At 39.3% G+C, this 21758-nt stretch overlaps 1 protein-coding gene across 1 annotated transcript in view; it reads left to right on the top strand.

The window, feature by feature from the left end:
• Window positions 1–21049, top strand: part of znf326 (zinc finger protein 326) — a 34020-nt gene extending 12971 nt beyond the window's left edge. The window contains exons 4-13 of the mRNA XM_085983388.1: window positions 1778–2219; window positions 7627–7795; window positions 8576–8631; window positions 9013–9115; window positions 9205–9319; window positions 11224–11371; window positions 13131–13233; window positions 16407–16537; window positions 17885–17980; window positions 20163–21049. Of these exons, the coding sequence (XP_085839514.1) occupies window positions 1778–2219; window positions 7627–7795; window positions 8576–8631; window positions 9013–9115; window positions 9205–9319; window positions 11224–11371; window positions 13131–13233; window positions 16407–16537; window positions 17885–17980; window positions 20163–20369 (1570 nt within the window). The 3' untranslated portion in view covers window positions 20370–21049. The remainder of the gene's footprint in view (window positions 1–1777; window positions 2220–7626; window positions 7796–8575; window positions 8632–9012; window positions 9116–9204; window positions 9320–11223; window positions 11372–13130; window positions 13234–16406; window positions 16538–17884; window positions 17981–20162) is intronic.
• The last annotated feature ends 709 nt before the right edge of the window (window positions 21050–21758 follow it).

Genomic DNA, 21758 nt, shown 5'->3' with positions numbered 1-21758 from the left:
GAGTTCCTTAAAGAGGGCAAGTCCTTTTGCTATGGTCTTAGATTTAAAAAAAAAAAAAATCTGACGTTACACTAATTTTTTCAAAGTTGCAAAAGCTTTCCATTCCCCAGCACTGATGTTTCTCACCTAATGAGCACAAAACTTAGCAAAAAAGTTTTCATGGGGAAATTAAAATGACCATGTGAAACTACCTGCTTCTCTCAAATTGGATTTGCTTGATCCGTAATGGAGATTGCAATTTAAAATGTCTAAACGCTGGGGGTTTGGCAGCACAATGGAAATAACTAGGTTCAAATGTAGCTGAGACAGAGGAGACAATGGTCTTCTTTCCTTGATGGCTGTTTACACCTCAAGTCAAAACTCAGTTGGCTTGTTTTTAATCCTGTTCCCAGTGGTCACAAAGCCACACCACATAAGTACCCTGAAAACATAGAACGGATTTGTTAAAATCATTCAGATATCAAAATGATAAAGTGTGGAAATAGAAGTGTTACACTGTACTCTTCTAAGGCTGGAATTGAAGCTTGCTGTGTCTAGGCATTGTAGGGTGATCTCTGCATTGCACTTTGACCTGAGAGAGCTCGATACGCCCCACCACATTCCCATCTTTCACTGTGGGTTCATACACACTTGAACTCCATTTGAATTTTCAGAACCCATTTCCAATACCGTATGGCTACAATAGCCAGTAGTATTTGTAGGGTCTATGTCATCATCCTGTATGCTTATGTGAAGGGATTTGTAAACTTTATTTTTAAAGTTGACCGTCATAGTTCAGGAAAAAAACTTCATAAAGTTATAATTGAAGTTGCTGTGAAACCTGGGCTTCTCCGAGCATGAGTGTGCCTATGGATGTTCAGAAGATGCTGCATCTGCACTGAGTGCTTAAGTGCATTACAGGTACAGCTGAAAAGATTATGGCCACAAATTTGGTGAAATGCCACAGAGCAGACCTGGAATGCCTGGCCTTTAACTCTTGAAAGATATGTCGACTTATCCACTGCATGTAAGCGTACTGATGATTTCAGAGACTACAAAAACTGTTCCATTCACAACCCTGTTCAGAGGCAAGGCTGTCTGAAATCTCCATGCTAAGATATGAAAACTAATTGGGTTAACATTGCTACTATTGCATAAAAAGAAAAATGCTCTCTGGGCACTTGTTCAAAAAGTGATTTTTAAAGATGAAATTTTATTAACACAAATATTTGTAAATGTAGTTCAGACAGAATTATAAAGGTTAGCTGCTTATGATTGTTGCTAACTGTGAATATGCTTTCATATTCTAGGTAGGTTTTAACATTTTAGTGAAATGCTTTAACTTTACTGTAAATAAGTTTTCACGCTCATTTATTTAAAAAATACAGGAAAGTAGCAACTTCCATGAAGTAGTCTATATTTAATACTGACTACAGTAATTGTGTATTGATTAATAGTTTCAGTACAAAAAGGACTTTTACTTATGCAGAAAAAATGCAACATAAAAGAACTGTTGTAAATCTTAGACCTGTGTCAGCATGTATTTATTAACCCTTTTCTTAAATCATGTATGGTAAAATGTTACCTTTTGTTGAGTTTGAAAACTTATTTTCATAGCACATTTAACAATATTTTAACTAATGCTGTATATATTATACATACGTGAACAAGAATATATACCTACGAAAAAGGGAATGAATATTTGAACCCTTTTTAGCAGGTAAACAGTGTTTTGTTCTGGTTTTTATTGTATTTCACTGGTAACTTTACCGGTTTCCTTACTGTGCAATTTTTCCAGGTTTGGACCTTATGAGTCGCATGACTCCAGGTCTGCTCTGGATGGCCGTGATCTGTATAGATCTGGCTACGATTTACATGAACCAGGACGAAGTCGCTTTGGGGATAGCTATCCTGATCGATCCGAGAGCTCCTACAGGAATTTCGGTGATCAATACCTTGACCCTTATGAAGGTAGAAGCCAGAGCCGGTTATATGATAATGGCAGGCCTAACTGGGATGACACCTACACACATTCAAGTTCAATGCCTAGGGTGTGGGCTGATTCGGAAACAGGAAGAGGAAGTTACTCTTCCTACAGCAGCTTTTCTTCACTCCTTTCGAAGCCTTCAACTGTAGGCTCTCGGGGGAGGGGAATGCTTGCTTATGCTGGCAACGAGTATGGAGGCGGATCCCTTTCGATTCTGGGAGGACAAGGAGGAGGCAGAGGTCGAGGCAGAGAAGTAAGTACAGAATCTTTGAGATTCTATTCCCTTGCCACCTTTTTTTAAAGGGTACAAAATTAACTTTTTCTGGTCACTAGCATTATTTTGCTAGTGAGGGAAAATAAATTTTCCACATGAGCTAAAACATTTGATTGGTAGTATAGTTAATGCAATGTTTTAAAATCAAGTGCAAATTTTTGTTAACAGTAGGTGTTAATTTTGGACCCCATTTTAAAACAGTAAAACTATTTTGAGTTAATAATATTCATACTTGCACAAAATATTTTTTCCTTCCCGAAACCCCTCCCATTTTGGATTTAAGTTTGGAATACAATCTCCACTGTAGGGATTTTCAGTGTTTAAAAGAAATGTAAGCCATTTTTTCATAACATTGGATTGTGTTGAAATTTCCTTCCAAATTTAACTGTTAGTCTGAAAAACTGCTGTTGCTGCGGGATGCTTTCGTATGTGAGGCAGTTTAAGTGATGCTCTGCCAAGTCACCAGCATTCTCATAGGAGAAACGGAAGGCATGGTTGCAGGTGGACATCGTGGCTGTTTTTGGCTCTTGCATCCATTCACCGCTGTTGGTCAGGCAGCTTTGGAAATTGTGCTGGATTCAGCACAATTCTTAAGACTTGTTAAATATCTGAGCTCACAAAAAAAAGGCCCAGTGCCATTTTAGTTTTAACACCAGGCCTGATTTGCTCGGGGGAACCGTGCTCAAATTAGGCAATCTGGTGTGTCCATACCCATCTTTTATTAAAAAAAAAGTTATACCCTCTGGTCCAAGTCCTGAAGCAGAACTGCTGGAGCTGTGTTCCCACCCACTACTTAACTAAACTCTTAAGGAGAAGGAAAATTTGTGCTCATTGTGTGCATGATAAAACAAAAAGTGTGATTTATGGTGACAATCAGAATGAGCAGATACCCCATTTCTTGCATCTTTTATAAATTATTAAATTATCTATAGAACAAAAACAATTAGGATCACTAGCTTTAGGAGAAAACATAAAAACAGTGCCAAGAACAGTTTAACTGCTTATTATGTTTAGATTTCTGTGTATGCACAATATGCCTTGAATATCTGTTTCCTTGTGCATTTTTATAATTAATATGAATAATTTATGCTTGTACATGCTTATTGGTTATTAGTTGTTTCAGTTCTTTTTGATAAATATTTGCAGAAATGAGTTTCCTCTAAATATAAAATGTACATGTTTAATTTTTGGAAGTTGTTTAGACACAAGATTTTAGTGTATTGTGGGAGGTTTTCTAATGGTATCCATATTTGATAAAATTAAGTGGTTAAAATGTTATGTCATTCATGCAATTATCTTTTTATTATTACTAGATGTCTTAAAGTATGCTTTGTAACTACTGTACATTGTACTATTCACCAGCATCATAGCCACATCTCCTGCCAAAATCTGACTTGATATGAGCTATCTAGTTTGGATAACATTTTTGCAACTATGAATGGCCACCAAGTCTAGCTATACCATGGGAATGCAGTGCATATCAGTCAGCTAGCAAATTGGCTAAGTTATGCATCAATAGTAAAGTGGATTTTTTGCAAAACTTTCAGGCATGTAGTGTTTTGCTGAACCATTTGCCACATGGTAAACGGTTGCAAAATGCTGTATATTCATATTCAAAAGAGCACCCCATGTTGTACCAAGTGAGAACTTTTCCACTTCTCTCACTCGGCCATTCTTATATGTTCAGTTGAGATTGCCAGTTCATTTTGAGGATGGTTTTACTATCAAAACTAAGTTCACATAGCCAGCACAGACTTTCATCCCACCTCAAGTTTTTAACTTAGATTCTAAAGATGAAAGCGTAGTGTGGTCACCCAGGCTCCAGATTCTAATTCCTAACCATTCCAAACCTACTGATTGTCGTAATGTTTGAACAGATTTCACAAGGACCTCTTTTTTTAATACTCAAGAACTGCAAAAAGACAACTTTTTTTCTGACCAGATTCGCAAGTGTTCAAGGCCTCTTCCATTCCAGCTTGGCGAGGGTGGCATTGAAAGTGGCTTTCTGCTGCTGTTGGCTCTGCAGAGGTTGTATAGAGAACCAGAAGCCTGGAGTCCCATCACACTCATTACATTAAATGTGCCATACATTAAAATGAATACTGTTTTTGTTGCAACAAAATTCCAGTCACCGTATTTTTAATTAAAGGTAGTTAGTTGCCAAAAAGTGCAAGAATCCCAGTCACTAACGATAAAAATTGACAAACAAAATTCATCAATATTTGATAAACATTAATAATAATAATTCAACTTTATTGTCATTGTACAACGAAATGTGATCTTGCAAGCTCCCATGAGTCCAGTACAAATAACATTAACATTAAACGTAAATAGCACCGTCCTGGGAGAAGCAAAGCCGCTGCGTTTGTGCGCGCTGCCATTCCATTTCCACCATTCCTCCTGTCTGACAATCTTCAGCCCAACGCCCGGGCCTGCTCACCAGCCGCCCCTCCCGGGGCTCCTTCCGTGACCTTCTCACCAACCGCCCCTCCTCGGGGCTCCTTCCGTGACCTTCTGCACCTGGTCTTCCCTGATGGTCACTCCTCCAGGTACTAACCAGGCCTGGCTCTGCTTAGCTTCCAAGCCTTGCCAGTGACCCTGTCCCTAGTCCCAGGAACTGGCAATAGTTGTTAAGCTCAGTGTATTTTAGTTGTAGTTATAGTGAGAATCTGTTTGCATTCCACAGTCAGGCATACTGATCCGTGCATCTTGAAAGCTTTGTTTCTCAATTGTAAATCTGGTTTCTATTCCTTTGCGTAATCATAAAACTGAACTGTGAGCATAAGTTAGGACAGATCTGTATTTTGCTTTTGCTCGAAGGGTCGTATGGCCGACTCCTGCTCCTATTTCTTAGGTAAATTCTCTGACCGGTTTCATTTCCCTTCCCTTAAAAGAATTCAATTGAATAGCACTTGACATCTCAAACATTGGAGTATTTCAACATGAGCCCTGAAACTTTGCATTCCATTACCATTATCGGCAATGCATCATATTTTGGAGATAAAATTATCACAACCTAGACCCATCACCGAGCCAACAGCATCTACTCGGTTGGTTGCTTGCTTGGTGCATTTCTCTTCATGCTGCTGCTTTCTCTCCCAGTGTCACTTGCAAACACCGCATCCCTCCCCTAAACGCTGGCCCTGCTCCACTGAAATCTGCTTCTGCAAAAAAAAAATTGTTTTCTACTTCGAGTGCAATGCACACAAGTGCTGCAGCCACTGGATCCAAGAGCCCTTGAGTAACAAGAGCCAGATGTGGCTCCCAAGCTCTGTGTCAGCCATTGCCCAACTAAACTGAATCACTTAACTTCTAACGAGACTGGAAAGCTGTGGAAAGATACATTTGCAACATTAAGTATCACTTCATTTTCTGATGATACAGCAGTGGCTGGGTGAAATAATTTGTTCATAATCTTTTAACACCATGCTTTTAGCTAGCAAATTAGAATACAGCAGTAAGTTCAGGTTTTTTTTCCTCTTGAAGAATGTCAGGACAATAAAAGCAGTATTGATATGCCACTGATACATTTAGTTACAAAGCATGCTAGAAGCATCTAGTGATATTTAAAATATTCTTCTGTTCACATTTGAATGGACACTTTTTTAGGATTTTTTTGTTCCCTATTTCTTGACAGCAAAATGATCCTTTTTGCATTAAGGGATAATCTTGTCAAATATGTAAATACTGCATAACTGGTCTGATACAGCCAGTGTTGTCACTATATGCAAATTAATTTACGGATGAAATGCTGAATTAACGCAGTCTGACAAAACTTTAGTAATTCAGTATATTGATAATCTAGACCTGGATGCAAAAATCCATTTATTCGAATTAATAAGATTTTTGCACATGGCTTCTTCACCTGCCATGATTCACATTTTAAATTAGCATATGTGGAACTGTGTGCCATCCCACATGACCATGCATTTATAAACAGACACTGATCAAATGTAAAAAAAAAATACGCTTCAAATTAAAATAAAAGCTATATTGTCTTTTTCCTGTTTTCCTCCCTTTCTTTCTGGCAGTGCATCGCCTGAGGCTGAGTGGAGAAAATTATTTTCCCATGTGCCTAGTTGCACACAGCTGAAGTGTGACCTGGGGAAACCAAAGACGATAATGGGATTTCTCTTTTCCAAAAAATATCTATGCACTGCTTTAACAGTGTGAAGTCAAAATGCAGTAACACCAAGAATACTTGTAAATTTGTCGGGTGGTGCATTTTTGTTTTTTTTTTGTCATGTTTAATAAAATAATAGTTATGGGGTAGTTCGATTTTTTTTTTTTTTTTTTTCCCCCCCTCTTTTTTCCTCCAGAATTTCTGCTTGATTGTCCCTAATTTAGAATCTTTGGTTGCATGTCATGTGCTGCAGTTGAGATAAAAAATAATTTTTTGATTTGTGAAGAACTGTTCAGATGCTATAGTTAACCTTGAAGTAGTCCTCTATTCTAAGATTATTTTTGCGTTCTAACATTCCCTCTCAAATCCAAAGATGATTTTGAGTATATTTTGACCTAGTTCTTGTATACCTCTCTTGCTTCTTTTCACATAATGAATGACTTACAAAACCCACCTCTGTTATCAGATGCCTTCTTCCCTGTATTCAAATTGTCATCATAGGACAGAGTAAGGTCCTGTAGCAATTATGTTGCACTGAAGGCTTGATGTAGAACCCCAAACTATGGTTTTGAATGACATGCCATGGAGCTGTTCCAGTCATCACAAAATAAATATGTGAAACCTGGCTAATGACCATCTTCAGACCCAGTTTCAGGTGGCATTTTAAACACTTGCTCTCCAAAAATAGATTCAAAATCTGAATAATTTGGACATGTGGGACTGTGGTTTGCGCATACAGCTTCAATGTACAGCTAAGACCTGTGGACTGTAATTTTAAATGGGGGGGGGGGGGGGGGAAAGAGGAGATGAGAAAGAAGTAAACAGGAAATTGTAAGAATACCTAAAGTATGAGGAGAGGGAACTGAGAATTTCTACAGTAAATCTGAGAGCACTGAAAACCTTTATGGGGGGCAGGGAAGTTAGGCATATCTTAAAAGATTAAATAATGCTAATGGTAAGCAATTAAGAATTTTTTCTTAATGATATTCCAAACATAGTATATTGAAATTATAGAGTGAAAATTATTTCCTCAAAGTTTGTCACTACGAAGCAAAGTTTACAAACACATGACTCAACTGATTCAGTGCATGCTTGTTTTTTGAGAAGTGACTTAGATTTTTATGATTAGGGTTGTAGACATTCACAGGATGATAGTTAGATTTTGACATTTTGGCTAGATTGACTTGCAGATTGTAAGAAAATTTAGGTATGTTTGTGGTCAATGTAGTAACATTTGTGCTTGGCTTTAAAAATACATTACAGCTGCCAGACTTAGATTTGTTCTCACGAGCTGGGAGTAGTCTGTCATACAACAGAGGTGGGTTTGGATCCAATGCCGGAAGAGGCATGAAAAGGAAAGGGGCACAAGCCAACAAAGCTGCAGTAAAGAAACAGAAAATTGCAGCTGCTGAAAAAGCTCTAAAAGCAGCTGGTAAGTACTCACGCATTGCCTTATTGTGCAGAACACTTGCATGTCTCCATGTTACCAACTTGAGGAACTGAATTGGTAGAGTAGGCTTGTTACTGGGCCCAATTAATAGTAAATTTGTTGATGCTAATTAATTAATTAAAAAGGTTTTTTTACTTTACTGAGAGTAATCACAGTCGGACAATTAAACTTTTTTAAATTACTTCTGAGTAGATCTCTGGCAAGGCTGCATTTTTGATGAAGGTGGGCTTAACAGGCCATTCCTGTCCACCTCCAGGCTGACCCTAATCTGTATGCTGTCGATCAGATAGCTACAGGACAGCCACTATGCCATTGCTGTGGCACATTCCAGATCAACTTAAACAAAAAGTAATTTTAGTAATACTTTAGCAGTTGAGATGCATGGTGCCCTTATTCTAAAAAACTGAAGCATGCAGGCCTCTTAATCTGTGATGTGCAGTGTATTATGAAGAGGGCCACAGTGTAATAAATACAGTAAGAGCATTGATTTGTTTTTAATAGTGATTCATGTCAATTCAATAAAGTGTAATGGAGGATGCTACAAAGCATCAGAATTTGGAAAAATGTGCTGTTTTTGGGCTAACTCGATGTATGTACTATCGTATATCATGCTAATTCTTCACAATGAAATTTTGAATGATCAGGCATTGCTTTGCTGCTGTCTATATATTCATAAATGTGTGCATATTATAATTGTTTTTGATGTACAAGACCAGTGTAATGAAAGAACATTGATGTATTATCCATTTGAATTTATTTCAGTGGCCAAGGCAGCCATCCAGGCTAGCAGTGCAGCAACTAAAGCATCAAAGGCCCAGGTAATAGTCTCATTGAATCTAGATTTTTACTTGTGGTAAAACTGTATTTTGTAGTGTCTATAACCTGGTACTAAATAGGTAGTCGTGCTCAAGAGGCCAGAAAGATGGGTATTGCATGAAGTGAAAATTTGAAAACAATGCAATAAAGGAGTGTTTTACCGAGGTTCGGGTAAAGTACATTATTGGGCAGAGTTGTGGAGAGTACACCTAACCTATGGTATGTTTTATCTGACATTGGTTGCAGTGGCACTCTTGTCAAAAATCGAAAGCATCCCATTCCCTGGTGCTGATGTGCTTATTGTAAAGGATAAAATTGTCCATGAAGTTAGACTGCAGTTTTACAAATAACTCTTATCTTGTTTTAATTTTGTTCCTTTTCAGAATACCACAACAAATGTGGTTCAGGATCAAGAAGCAAAGGATGAAGATTTTACTAAAGATGCTTATGAACCAGATGCATATGAATGCTTTGACAAAAATGAAGGTAGGTAATTCAAGTTTCTTCATAAAGTATGTTGTTGCTTTATTTTCAATAGTAACTTTAAAAAAAACAAACAAATTATTCCCATCAAGGTAAAAAGAAAACCGAGAACGAAGATGAAGAGGAGAAAAAAAAACTTGAGGCGAGAAGAGAGAAGCAACGGCGTAGACGTGAGAAGAATACTGAAAAATATGGCGAGGATTACCGGTAAGTGTAAATGCAATGGAGCCCACTTACAGGAAACTTTCAATTTACCGGCACCTAAATAACCAGAAATCTCGGTTAACCGGCAAAATTCAGGAGTAGGTTCAGGTAACTTTTATTACTTGCCTTCCTCCATTTGTTGCTGTGCAAGGGTGTGGTTGCAGCTGTTGCTGAGCTACAGAGACGCTTGCAACTTGTGGCCATTGTTCTGAAGCAACAGGGTTTGTTGCTTTATACGGAGCTCTCCGCTCCGTATCTTTTACTATAGCGTTCGGTTATCCGGAATTTTTGATGAACCGGCACCACGTCGGTTCTGTCCATGCCGGATTTAAAAAAAAAAGTTTCCTGTACTATTAAAGCCAACCTTTACAAGCTAAATGCCACAAAAATTGCGTTACTATATTGCATTAAGTAATAAAAAAAAAAGTGCACATGGACTAGGAAGTCCAGTTTGCATAAATGTTGCCAAAGAGTAAAGTGGGTGTCAAATTGTGGCACTTTGTATATCCAGTTCTGATTGAAAATTTGCCTGTAAACATACTGGAAGCTGCCACAATTAATGTCACCTGGATATGTAAGGGTGTATTATTGAAGTTTCTTGGAAGGGTATTGCATGTTGCTTGTTTGTGGACTTTTAGTTGAAATCTATTGCATTGGGGAGAATGGAGAACCTACTCCCCTTATCCGCCCTGCTTGACTTAAGCCCTCTGCCAAGAAATATTCAGCCCCATCACCCTCAATTGTACTGCTACTGAAATGCACAGGACTACATATGGTCTTCAATGTATTCTACAAGTACCATCTGACCTATAATCTAAGAAAACATGTACACTTTGAATTCAGTAAAAAAAAAAAAAATTCCAGTATATCCTAAGTTGGGAGAAGAAGCCTCAGCAGCGTGCTTAACGGTACGAAGTTGTCTATGGATATTGATGGTGTTTATTTTATTGGAGGCCAGAAAGGTGAGGCAGCTTTCTTGTGCATTTAGCTGTTAAACCGTAGTAGAATACTCTGGGACTTGGTGGGAGGGGAAGGAATGGGGAAGTCCACTTGCAAATTTCACCTGGACAATTTTCATCCCCAGCCTCTCAGATGAGCTCTTTAAAACTGGAAAATAACCACTCGACTGATACAAGCTGATTGTTTTACGTAGATTCAAGCAGCTCCATTTCAATTAGCACAACTAGTGCCTTTTTTTTAATTTTGTGATGCCAACCTGGAGATATTAGCAGCATAAAAAATTTCAATCATGTTCTCTGTAAATTGCATAGGGGGAATCACTTGATACTGAAATTATTATCCACTCTTGCTTCTCTCCCTTTCCCAGTTTAAGGAAAGTGCGAAATAACAACAGAAAATGCTGGAAAAACTCAGCAGGTCAGGCAACAGCCGTGGACAGAAACTTGAGTTGACGTTTCGGGTCAACTCAAATTTCTGTCCACGGATGTTGCCCGACCTGCTGAGTTTTTCCAACATTTTCTGTTGTTGTTTCGGATTTCCAACATCCGCAGTATTTTGCTATCATTAAGGAAAGTGCGTATTGTTTCAGTAATTCCACTTTAAAATGCACGAATGTGAATTTCCTGTGGAGTTGCTTGCACTTCTAGGAGTGTAGTGAAATTACAGAAATATCAGGCAAGTTTGAGTCTTGAGACTAGAATCTACTGAGGAATGGCAAGCAGAAAGGGTTTCCCCAAATCATTCTATAACCAATTATTTTTGGACCACAAAGTGGAATTCACAGATTTCTGTATGAGGTGCAGAGGTTCAAGAAGGTGGTTCACCACCACCTTCTCGAAGGCAGTTCGGGATGGGCAATAAATGCTGGCCTTGCCAGCGATGCCAACATCCCATGAATGAATAATTTAAAAAAATCTGAAAATGAACTTGTATCTTTTATTTTTTAGGAATGCATTTACGTGTTCCCTTTGTAAATTCCGAACCACAGAGGAACAAGAGATTGAGGCTCACCTGGAAACTCCTTATCATAAGGAAACTCTTGAGTACATTGGAAAAAACATTCAGTTTGAAAAAGGAGCTGCTGACTTTCTTCATGTAGGTTATGTCTGTTCTGTGGAATTGATTTGAATTTTGAACTGAACTGAATCTGCGTATAAAGTTAGAAAAACAATTATGCCTATCCCAATAGTAGTCCATACAAAATTCTGTATTGGTCCAGCTTAATTTGAGATTTGACCCTATACCAATACCACAACATATTTCATGTCGTTCATAGTTTACAATTCGTATATTGGCCATAGTTTCCTACTTGGTTGGAAATTATTTTTGAAGCACTTTATATTCTATGGAGTGAATGTAATTGATCAGCATAGAGCGCTGACAACTACTGCCAACTTAAAAAGGATAGGACTTGCATTTATGTAATGCCTTTTACAACCTCAGGATGTCCCAAAGCTCTTTACAGCCAAACGACTGTTGTAATGTAGGTAAATGCGATAGCCAATTTTTGCACATTCAGGTCCCACGAACTGCAATGAGATACATGACCAGAGAATTGGTTTTAGTGATTTTGATTGAGGAATAAATATTGGCCAAGACACCGGGACAGCGCTCCTGCTATTCTTCGAATAGTGCCATGGGATCTTTTACACCACCTGAGAGAGTAGGCGGGGCCTCGGTTTAACGTCTCATCGGAAAGATGGCATATCCGGCAGTGCAGCACTCCTTCAGTAGTGCAGTGAAGTGTCAGACTGGATTATGTGCTCCAGTCTCTGGCGTGGGGCTTCAATCCACAACCTTCTGACTCGGGCAAGAATACTACTACTGTGCCATGGCTGACACCTAACATGAGACCCAAAATTGAATTGACCTATACATATAAACTTCAAATTTACATATTGAAGAGTGATTTCCGGATTACTTCCCAGGGTTTGGTTAAGTTATAAACAGCTTTGGCTTTTTTCTTCTGATTTATGGTACCCATTGAACCTCTTGATTAAATCACTGCCTTGTTGTAATCCCTGGGTATTCATTATTCTGCATATAATCTCGTTTTCCTGTAAAATTTTGTTTCTTCAGAAGTGCATAATTTGTTACTGGCAGCCTTGTTCATATATATTTTTCTGCTAGAAGGCACTCGTGGGCTGCTTGAATACTGAACAGTGCAATTAAGTAATTTTTTTCCCTTTCACAGCTCCTTATGGTAATCAATGCGGAAGCAGTCCAGCCTGTGGCATTCATACCCTTACTGCTAAACAGCTCTAGTTTACTGTGCAAATTGAGCCTGCCTATTACTGGACTATTGATTAGTACCCTGCAGGGTTTTTAAAGCAAAATATGGAGAAGATTCTCTTTCTTGAATTTTTTTATTATACACATTTTTTGGTACAAAATGCTGTTTATGCAAAATAGAAAATTAGTTGAAGAAATGGGATTATATTTACTATAGCAGTTTGAAAAGCTGAATGGCCTGATCTATGGCGTATCAAGGCCATTTTACTTTCTCGTTTATATTGCTTTCATGATGCCGAGTGTTAGAAAGATTTATAGCACTAAATGTTCAGCCTTAATGGTCATTACTTCTCAGAATATGTAAGGTTGTAATATAATCTTGGAGTTTGAATGATTTGTAAACCAGTAATAATACTTGCATTTATATAGTGCCTTATTGGATTAAATTCTCAAACCACTTTTTTTTTAATGCTGTTATGTAGGCTAACACATCAGCTGTTTGGCACTGGCAGTGTCTTAGAAACAGCATTGAGCTGACTTTCCTAAAGCCAACTTAAGAGTTTGCTTTCATGATCTTTTAACAAGACTTTTGACCATCTTGTCAAAAACTTAATTTATTTAGGCATCTATGGTCAACAAAAATAAGAAGATTGCTGCTCGTAAACAGCTGCAACAACAGGAGCAAAAGGAGCCAGCACAGAAACTCTCAAAGGATGTTTTGATGGGTAGGATATGTATTGGCACATTGTGAATCACGCATTTCTTATTGATGTAATCCTATTTGCTATGCAGAGGGTGAAGCTTAAAGATGTAGTGATGGACATCACTGGCTATTCACTGTTCTAGATCTCCACAAACAAGTTCATTATTGTGGAGTTTCTTAATCTAATGAAGATACTGTAGTGATTATATGACAGCTTTGAATGTGCCATTCCCCTTTCAAAACATTTTGTATTGGAAATGGGTAAGTAGATAGCGAATATAGTGAAAATTTATATTTCACTGGCAATGATCTCCATTTTGAAAGAGCAGATTAATCATACTCTGGGTTAAGCGATCTGCTTACCTCCGGAAGCAAATGGCTGCCGTCATGAAAATTTCCTTTGAGTGAAAAATGGTTTTCACAGGGCTGCATTGGTTGAAAATGTGCTGTATTGCTGAGTTGCATGAAGTCAGGATGCATTTTTAGTAATGCTGTATACATTTTAAAAATTGGAATTTGTCCACCGTACAAAATTGACCATCCAATATAACACTCAATTATCCATTTTAAAATCATATTCACCCCTGATTGTCTCAGTGATGCACTGTGTTCTCTACTGAGCAGAAGTGGTCCCATTAATTTTCTTTGCATGCCTGCTAAGAGGATTCAATATGGTAGCCCCTTGAGTCTGTTCCACCAGTCAATGAGATCATGGCTGATCTGTATCCTTAGCTCAATTTACCCACCTTGGCTTCATTTGGTTTAATACCCATGTCTAGCAAAAAATCTATCGATCTCTGATTTTAAAATGATTAATTGAGTTAGCATCTACTGCTTTTTGTGGGGGAGAGTTCCACACTTCTACCACCCTTTGCATGAAGAAGTGTTTCCCAACATATCTCCTGAATGACCTGGCACTGATTTTAAGATTATGTCCTCTTGTCCTAGACTTCCCCCACCAGCGGGAAAAGTTTCTGTCTGTCTACCCTGTCGATTCTATTTCAAAATCCTAAAACCCTCAATCAAATCACCCCATAACTTTCTGTATTCCAGGGAATGCAAGTATAGTTTATGTAATCTCTCCTCATCATTTAACTCGTGGAGCCCTGGTAACATTCTGGTGAATCTGCGCTGCACTCCTTCCAAGGCCAATATATCCTTTCTAGGGTGTGGTGGCCAGAATGGTGCACTGTACTGCAGATGTTGTCTAACCAGGGCTATGTATAGCTGTAGCAAAACTTCCTCCCCTTTATATTCTAATGCTCTAGATTTTGTACCTGACCACTACATTTTAGTGATCTCTGTACCTGGACCCCTGAATCTCTTTGGACCTCCACTGTTCCTAGCTTTTCACCATTTAAATAATACTTGAATCTATCTTTTTTGATCCAAAATGGATGACCTCACACTTGCCTGTGTTGAAATCCATTTGCTCACTCACTTGAATCTTATCAATTTCTCTTTGTAATTCATGCTCTTGTTTACACTACTTGCTATGCCACCAATCTTTGTGTCATTGGCAAACTTGGATATATGGCTCTGTATTGTGTTATCTAAGTCATTACTAAATATAGTGAATAGTTGCAACCCCAACACAGATCCTTGTGGCACACCACTAGTCATTTCCTTCCAATTCGAGTACATACCCATTATCCCTACTCTCTGGCATATACCACCTAACCAGCTCAATAATTTGCCATCAACTCCATGAGCTTTAATGTTATGTAGCAGCTTATCTAAATCCTTCTGGAAATCCACACAAACTACATCATGGGTGTTAATACAGGAGGGGGAGAGAGAGCTATGCAGATTGCTCTAGCAACAGGCAGTGAAGGCCTTGGGGCTGAAACTTGAAGTGCTGCCAATAGAATGGTCACAACAAGTACACTGCAAATTATGTGATGGGTAAAGACTTTTAGATGTGCATATGTTGTCGAAATATGTAGATTTGTGTGCATATATACAAAATGACTCTGCATTAAGCCAGAGACTACAGAAGAAGGCAATGCCAGCTCGATAAGAAGAGTGGATAAGGAGAGGCTTTGTGCTCAGGTTTTTGGAAAAGAGAAGGGACAAAGAGACGAATGTATGCCTACGTTCTATCTGCTGACAAAACTCCGCTTATAAATTGCTTTATACTGTGGGGCAGGGGCTGTGTAGCCCATTCACATTACAGGAAACTTTGTGCTATCCGGCAATCTGGAGCCACCGGCAAAAATCAGCAGCCGTTTTTTATTCTTTTTGTTTGTTTTTTTTTGCTTTGTTTGAACAGTCAAGCTGTGCAAGCTCTGTAGCTATAGCAACAGCTTCAGCTACAGAGCTTGCAGGCCACACCCGAGTGTTTAGAAGCTGTTGCTAAGCAACAGTGTTTGTTGTCAAATACGGAGATAAGAATCTCCGTATCTCTCAACATTAACTCTGGAGAGTACGGCAGTTTTGAGGCAATGGCAGCAGCTCGGTCCCGTGGGTGCCGGATAGCACAAAGTTTCCTGTACATTGAAAAAGCCGGTCCCGTGCTGCGCGGGACCGGCAGGGAGATGTGCGGCTATGCACCTTATAGGGAACATAGATTGTAACTGACTTCCGTTGTTCACTTGAGTAGTAATGAAGGATGTTTTTAATAACAATGGGTAATATGTAAATGATGGTTCTTTAGAAAGATCTTTTTTGTTTATAATTGCTTTTGTATCCAACATATATTGGCTAGAGTATATGGCATATATTACTGTGTATATATAATGCACATGTACATGCTTTTGTAGTATAAAATCATTTTTGCCATCAATGGAAATTCTGAAGAAAAAAATAAGGTATTTACTGAACAGGATTAAGCTGCTTCACAACAATAGAATTAGTGGGAAGATCAGATAGACTTCCTGCAGATAATGTTTTTCAGTTTGTATATCCAGTGTTTCACTAACAATTTTATTTAAATGTATGAAATTCAATTATACAAAGCAAATCTGGTTATTCATGGATGTAACTGTTAGACAATTCAATAACATTGTGAAAGCTGGACACAATGTATCCATTTATGGACAGACATGAATGGGGGAAATTTAACACAATTGTGCATTCTTGGGCTGAGTTCTTCAAATGAAATACAAGAGTCCTAAATGGAAATCACTTCTCGGCATTTATTGTCCTATAAGTCTTATTAAAATGCATTTTTATTTTCTTCCTTTTGGTTTTTAGGAGTTGCTCCAGATGACCAAATGAAAAAAGTTGAAGCTGTTCAGTGTGCAGTCTGCAATACCTATATTCCTTTCCTATTTCACTCTGTGCAGCAGCATTTGAAGTCCAATGAACATACCAATAGCAAGAAGGTATATGTTTTCTATTTTTATAAAGAAAACTTAACAGACGAGTATTTGAGCCCAGCATTGTTACGTTTTTAAAAAGTTTATCAAAGTATCTTAACGTCCCAAAAATTTTTTTTTTAAACCACCTCCACTAAGGTTGAGAATGCAAATTGGATTGGTTTATAAATGGTATGGACATGTTGTCTATATACTAGTTTTGAGCTAGCCAATAACAAGTTACACTTGCACAGTGCCTTTTTTAACGTCACAAAGTGTCTCAATAAAGAAAGGAGATGGGTTAGACACCAAGCCAGAATCAAGAGGGAGAAGTGGGAGAGAGAAGCTGTTGATAGCTGAAGATTTTGCCATGAAGAGTGGAGGGAGGGTGGTGAAAACCCAAAGTAGCTCTGAGTGGGAAGAGTAGAGGGTACGAGCTGAGAGGTAGGGCTGGAAGAGGTAGCAGAGATGGGTGGGGCTAGGCAGTGGGAAAATTTGTAGATGCGAACCAAGATTTTGAAAGCAATACATTGCAGGTATCCAGTGGGGTTTGGCAAAGACTGGTATAATCGGTAAGTGGGGCTTAGTTTGGCATAGGAGCTAATCAGAAATTGATAAATAGCCGAGGCTGGTATAATTTGCAAGTTAAATCCAAGGTGCTTCAAGAATATAAAAGTTGCCTATTTTTGGCCCGTAATTTCCGATAGGCTTCCTGCGTGCAGGTGCCTCCTATCGGGGGAAAAACAATCTACGCCCTTTCCTGAGGTCCGGCCATTTCCGATCCTGGACCTCTCCATGACGAAATGCACAGGACCCACGTATCCCAGGTGCGCAGGCGGTTTGCAAGCGTCCCTGGGATCACGTGGGCCAGGCGAGCCAATGGGAGAAGGGATTACTGAAAAAAGACATCAAAACATTAAATTAAAAAAAATTTAAATCGCGTTTTTAAAATGAGTTAAACTTACCTTTTTTAAAAGTATTTTAAAATTATAAATGAGTGGATTTTTTTTTTTTTTTTAAACTTATGCTGGTAAAAGCAGGCCATATGTCTGCTTTTACCAGGCGTAAGATTTTTAAGGGATTTCAGCGGCGGAGGTTCTGCAGAAAGCGGAACTCTCCACCTGCAGAGGCCCTTCTCCAGGGCAGGCGTGCGACCTCTTGACAGATCAGAAATGTCGTTTTTCAGCGCGTGCGCTTCGCATGCCTGAAACCGGCATTTGCGAGGCCCCTACAGGTGTGTGTACACCCATAGGGATCGGAAAATACGGGCCAATGTGTTTTGTTGTCTCATTGACCATTAAGTGAAGGTAAACATACTTGTGCTACTGAACAATTTTCTTTTTCTGTTAGTGCTAACTTTCTTTCTTATTTCAGAATTACCATGACCAGGTCAGAAGAGAGAGTCTCCTCACAGCCAGCAGCATGCTGAACAACCCAACTGTAAAGGCTAAATTTGATATGTTCTTAAAGGTAAGGCTTCTAATAAAGCTTTGCATCATTAAAATGTATAAATGATTGTGATTATTCTGAGCATAAAGTAAAAGGGCTGCCTATTCTAGGATTATGACCTAGCGATGATGAACGGGCAGGTGATTGAGCTCCCACAACACTGCTGCTCTTGGCCTTCTTGGTGGTAGAGACCATGGGAGGGAGGTGCTATTGAAGCACACATTTTCTTAAGGAATGAGATTCAGCCTGGTTTCACTGAGAGTGCATTGAAATGATTGGGCTGATCTGCCCGTAGTTAACAGACTGCCTTGAATTATTACTTAAAATAACCCAAGGCTGGCCAATTCAAGGGCATAACTCAATTTCTGTTTCTTCTTGCACTATATTTTTAAGTATGTCCATTTATGTATTCGTCAACAGTTGAAAGGGAGGGGCAAAACATCCTGCATTTAAACAACGTAGAAGAATGTCCAAAGGAGCTTCACAAAGTTGGAGACAACCCATGTGGAGCCTTTTTGGGAGAGTTACGAGCAGGCGATCAAAGGCTTGGCAAAAAGAGAGGTTTTCAGGAGATGTAAATGTTGAGCGAAACTGCAAACTGATTAAAATTGCTTATCAATGGGCAAGGCTTCAGAAGTGTGATAGAAAACATAAAAACATCGAAAAATAGAAGCAGGGGTAGGCCATTCGGCCCTTCAAGCCTGCTCCGCCATTCATTATGATCATGGCTGATCCTCTATCTCAATACCATATTCCCACTCTCTCCCCATACCCCTTGATAACTTTTGTGTCTAGAAATCTGTCTATCTCCTTAAATATATTCAGTGATTTGGCCTCCACAGCCTTCTGTGGTAGAGAATGCCACAGGTTCACCAAAATTTCTCTTCATCTCAGTTCTAAATGTCCTACCCTGTATCCTGAGACTGTCGCCCCTCGTTCTAGACCCCCCAGCCACAAGTCAGCAAGGAGAGCAGGGGAGGAATTTATGTGAAGGGTGAGGTAGAGTGAGAACAGAGAAGTCTGATGAGGACAAGGGGAATTTTTAGGTATATGTACAAATCACAAGTTGAGTCACTGTTTGGTGCAGGGGAGAAGAGGAGATTACACAGGATATACAGCACAGAAACCGGCCATTCGGCCCAGCCAGTCCATGTTGGCGTTTATGCTCCACTCGAGCCTCCTCCCGTCTCTCCTCATCTAACTCTATCAGCATAACCCTCTATTCCCTCTCCCTCATGTGCTTATCTAGTCTCCTCTGAAATGCATCTATACTATTCGCTTCAACCACTCCCTGTGGTAGCGAGTTCCACATTCTCACCACTCTCTGGGTAAAGAAGTTTCTTCTGAACTCCCTATTTGAATTCTTGGTGACTATCCTATATTGATGGCCTCTAATTTTGCTCTTCCCCACAAGTGGAAACAGTCTCTTGGGGGAAATTTTAGCATTAAAAAAACAGGTGGGTTTGGAACATGGGGGTAGTTAAATTGTTAAAAATGGGATACCTGACCCGATCCCGCCCACTTACGGTTCTGACGAGGGCAAGTGACCAACCCGCTCCCAGGGGGCAGAATGTCAATTTAAATATTATAACGAGGCTGGAAGCCTTTTTTTTATTTAACCTCCACTCTTTTAACAGCATGTGGACGGGTTTCACACAATTTGTGAAACCCGGCAGCTACAGCAAGATGTGGACTGCTCAGTCCAAGAGTTAAGTGCCTTTATACCTACCTCCTGGATCCAGGGTTCCTGCCTAATTCATCCCCCGCAGTCGGAGACCCCCTCACGAGGCCTTCGATCACCTCCCCAGGCATTCCCCCCCCAAGCGATGATGCGCGTGCCAGCCACAATCTTCCCTTCACTCGCCCCGCTCCCCTGTTATCCGACCACAATCCCCCCCTTCTCTTCAAACCCCCAATTGTCTGCCCGATCCACTACCCCCCTCCTTTGTGCAGCCGAAGGCCTACCCGCCCGCAGATATTTGTTAGCGAGTTGCCATGGGATCTAGGGTTGGTGTGGCTAAACAACTTTGCAAAAGGTGGAAGGGATGAGCAGGGTGAGGACTTTGAAAGAGGGAAAGGTGCCAAGGTAGGATGTGGCTATGAGAACTATGCTGTTGTTTGGATAAAGCTTGTGATGTGTAGCCAGGTTATGGGGCTTTGGTAAGCCGTGTATTCACCATTTGGATTTCTTGCTTGTGTATAGGGTGAAAACCCTTTTGAAAATCCTCAGGAGCAGCAACAACAACAAAAGCCTGATCAAGCATCAGACCAAGCTCCAGATCAAACTCCAGAAGAAGCACCAGAAGAAGCACCAGAAGAAGTACCAGAACAAGCACCAGACCAAGCAACAGAGCAAGAAGAAAACCAAGCTGATATGGGGGAAGGGGCAAGTGAACCAACTAACCAGTAGCATCTTCAGAATGAGCATGAAATAATTTCAATTCTGAACCTACAAAATGCAGCAGTAATGAAAACGATATGTTTGCTCCGCTGTCCTTCAAAAACACTGTTGTAATGGTTTAATATTCCTTGGCTGATTGTAATCGAAATGCTTTTTCGCAAGCCTGTGTATTTGTGTTTTTTGTTAACAAAATAGTGATAGTTTTCCATGAATAACCATGTATTAATGGAGGAAATGCTAACTGCACTCTCGATACTAAAGAAGACTGAGTAATGAATGACTTGGTCAAAAATGAACACTTGTAGTAGAGGGAGAATGTGTTCAATTAGGCCTTTGAGTTCTCTAATGCTGAACAATGTTCATTAATGTCTTTTAAAAAATCTTTTTATGCATCTTAGTATGTATGCTGTTTAGAACTTTGTAGTATTCAATAACCCAGTGCTTATTTGTTGCATAGTTTAGAAAGATATGGAAATTACCGTGTCATTTTTCTTAGACATTTATATCGGAACCAATTAGAAGACAGTTGTGTGACTAGTTTGGTAAGCGAATACTAGTTCGTATTGAAAGGTTTTGCTTGTTTACCTACATTGTAAAGTCAAAGTCTGGCTTGATCATCCTTTCATTGATGTTAACCTATGTATACCTTTGTACGCTATTGATGGCAATAAAGAATTTTAGATATGCAATCTATTGATTTTAACTTTCTGTTTGTGAACAAAGTTAAATATTTGACAGCAGCATAGCCACTTGCCCAGTGCACGTTAAAATTGGAAGAGTGTGCAACTGTTACTTAAATATGTGGCCTTCAAAACCTGAGAACTTGAACAAAACCTGAGAACTTGAACAAATATGAGTTGATCAGAGAGCCAACGTGGCTTTATGTCTGGCTAATCAAGTTCACTTTTTTTGATGAGATCAGTACCAAGGTAGATAATGGAATGTCAATGGATGTTATTTATATGGACTTCTAGAAAGCAGTTGATAAGGTTCCACACAAGAGATTATTAGTAAAATTGAGAGCCTACAGTATTGGAGGTAGCCTTTTGACCTGGGTTAGAAATTGGTCCGTAGGTAGGATATGAGAGTGGGGATAAAGAGGTAGATACTCTGAGTGACGTGTTGTTCCCCAGGGATCTCCAATTTTCACCATATTTGTTGATGACTTGGATGAAGGAATAGAGAGTTGTATATCCCAAGTTTGCACATTACACGGAGTTAGAAAGGGCAGCAAGAAGTGGCAATGGAAGCTGGAAGTTGCAAAGAGACAAACAAATTCGGTGAGTAGATAAATCTATGGCAAATGGAGTTCAATATGGGCAAGTGTGAATTCATCTGTTTTGGACCCAAGAAAGATAAATCGGAGTATTTTCTAAATGGTGAGAAACTAGGGACTAG

Source organism: Somniosus microcephalus, chromosome 3 (genome assembly GCF_052327205.1).
Source record: "Somniosus microcephalus isolate GS21.2 chromosome 3, FLI_Smic_1.0, whole genome shotgun sequence".
In the NCBI taxonomy this organism is placed as follows: Eukaryota; Metazoa; Chordata; class Chondrichthyes; order Squaliformes; family Somniosidae; genus Somniosus; species Somniosus microcephalus.
Note: the sequence above shows the minus strand (reverse complement) of the source record. Positions and strands in the feature narration are given on the sequence as shown.